Source organism: Aplysia californica, unplaced genomic scaffold, assembly GCF_000002075.1.
Source record: "Aplysia californica isolate F4 #8 unplaced genomic scaffold, AplCal3.0 scaffold00496, whole genome shotgun sequence".
NCBI classification, from domain to species: domain Eukaryota; kingdom Metazoa; phylum Mollusca; class Gastropoda; order Aplysiida; family Aplysiidae; genus Aplysia; species Aplysia californica.
In genome coordinates this window covers 62,976-65,274 of record NW_004797766.1, presented here as the reverse complement: position 1 = coordinate 65,274, position 2,299 = coordinate 62,976, and the positions used below count along the sequence as shown (strand labels likewise).

The 2,299-nt window shown below is 38.1% G+C and overlaps 1 protein-coding gene across 1 annotated transcript in view; it reads right to left on the bottom strand.

The window, feature by feature from the left end:
- The window catches only part of LOC101848909 (A disintegrin and metalloproteinase with thrombospondin motifs 5), a gene marked incomplete in the record, with an annotated part of 64,859 nt that overhangs the window by 50,984 nt on the left and 11,576 nt on the right, over positions 1 to 2,299 (bottom strand). Inside the window, 3 exon segments of the mRNA XM_013086722.1 lie at positions 201 to 406; positions 915 to 1,084; positions 1,461 to 1,706. Of these exon segments, the coding sequence (XP_012942176.1) occupies positions 201 to 406; positions 915 to 993 (285 nt within the window).

Below are 2,299 nucleotides of genomic sequence, written 5' to 3'. Positions count from 1 at the left end.
GTAGTTGTTGTTATTGTTGTTGTTGTTGTAGTTGTTGTTGTTGTTGTTATTGTTGTTGTTGTTGTTGTTGTTGTTGGTATTGAAGAAGACGACGGTGACAACGACGATAATAATGATGCCCACTCCTACCCCAGCAACCACCAAAGCAGCCACCACAACAACCCCAGCAACCACCACAGAAATCACCACTACCGTCTCACCTCTCTGTCTTTGAGCTTCTCCCTCCCACTTTCGTACTTCCCGTCCGCCCCCACACGGAGAGTGTACAAAGGCACATTAGGCGAACCATCTGGAATTCGCGACAGCTCCAGTTTTGTGTCCACATTTGCGTTGGAACTGATGGAAATGTTGACTCTCTGTGGGACCTGGTCGTTTTCGAGCTCGGAAGAGTTGTATCTTAGGTGGACTGGAAGGGGCGACAGAATACTTTTGAGTTGTCATCATCATCATCATCATCATCATCATCATCATCATCATCATCATCATCATCATCATCATCATTATCATCATCATCATCATCATCATCATTGTTGAAAACTAGTTACAAATAAAAGTACAGTAAGGTGACTTGAATATTGCGATCAATTTGGATAATATTAAAATTATTCTTAAAGTCCCTCACATGTTTCTTCAAAAAGATGGAAGATAAAAAAATACAATACAAGAACAGACAAACAAACAAACAAACAAACAAACAAACAAACTACAGCAACAATAAATGTGTTCACTAAGCAATAATATAAATATTTCTAAATGGTGAACCAAAAGACTCGAGATCTGAGACGAATTTTGATTTAGAATAAAGCAAGGAAACCAACAAACAAGATGATTCTGAAGTAAAGAGATGTCAAACAAAAGTTGTAAAAAACAGCAATAGCATAAAACAATAAATAAATGGTGAACGGAGTACTAACCTGAGATTGAGTACACCAGTGAGATCTGAATAACCAAAACTGGAAGAGTCAGGCAAGGAAATAGTCCAAACTTGGTCATTGTGCTTCTCGAATGAACCAAGAGGGAAATCTGACGAGGTCAACCGCTGGACGAAGCAGGGATATCGTAGACAGGACGCCTGTGGATTCGACTATATCGTCGTATACAGGTGATTGTTGAAGTGGGTATATCTTTGACAGGTATGTGTAGATGAGTAAAGGATTCAATATTATTTGTGGGGTTTTTTTCTTTAAAACTATAAGGTTCCCTGAAGTTAGCAGCGGTTTCATTTTGCTGTAAATTAGCTTTGTTTGATTACATTGGTGGATTTTGTTACTGAAGAAATGTCTGAGATTAGTTCTTGTAAGGACTTTCCAATTTTGAAAAAAAACCCACAGAAAATTGGCCTGGCTTCGATTAATCCATATTATTTTTGGTAATTTAGTATTGATCTTTTTTGTTATTATTGTTCTCTTTCTCTCTTTATGTACTTAGTTAACTTAGTATTGCCCTTATTGTTTTCTTACCTTTTCTCTTTGATCGTAGTTGCTGATGTTATTTACGTGGTTGGTTGTTTGTTTTTTACGGTTCTGAAAGAGGGTGTCGTTGTCTCTGTTCAAATTCTTATCCCCTCACAACATGGCCGCTTTTTTCTTCTATTGGTCAGTATGTTTGTGACGTAATTGGTGATGAAAATCAGTTGATGTTCAGGAGAAGACGATCAGGGTAAGAGGTGTAGGGTTCTCCCTGTAGATCCTCTTTCTTTCCGTGTCCTGAAAAGCAAAGGAAAAAACGAATCATATTACTCTCCGTATCTACATTTACCACTTTGTTGGTGAGAAATGTATTCCAATTATGTAATATACCTACTGTCCCAGACTCGATGACCGAGAAAACACAATAGCTTCTTTAATTCTAATGAAGATCATTACCCATTTTGAGAGAAATTAAGCTTGATCATCCAGACGCAACAATCTATGCTCACATTTGAAATTGTCAGAGGAGCTCCGCTGCATGAGCCATATCTTAGAGTAACCTAGAAAAGGAACTATGCATCAGAAAATACGCTAAATTCAGGCCTGAAAAGAAACTTCAAGGCTGTTATTCCGAGGAGTAGGATTTAATTCCAAATCTAAATCTAGTGCAGCTTCTGAAAGAGAAATTTTGGGGGTGGTATGAACAGTTCAAGACGAGAGGATGTCTGTCAGAAGGCCACTATGGAAAGGAGTAAGCATTTACAAAACTGCAAACTGTAGAATCAGTTCACGCATGTTAACGACAAAGCACAAATAGTCTGTTCGATGACGTATCAATGAACTAGACTTATCAAAGTCTCCAGCTTACAGAACCTTAAAACATGATCCCC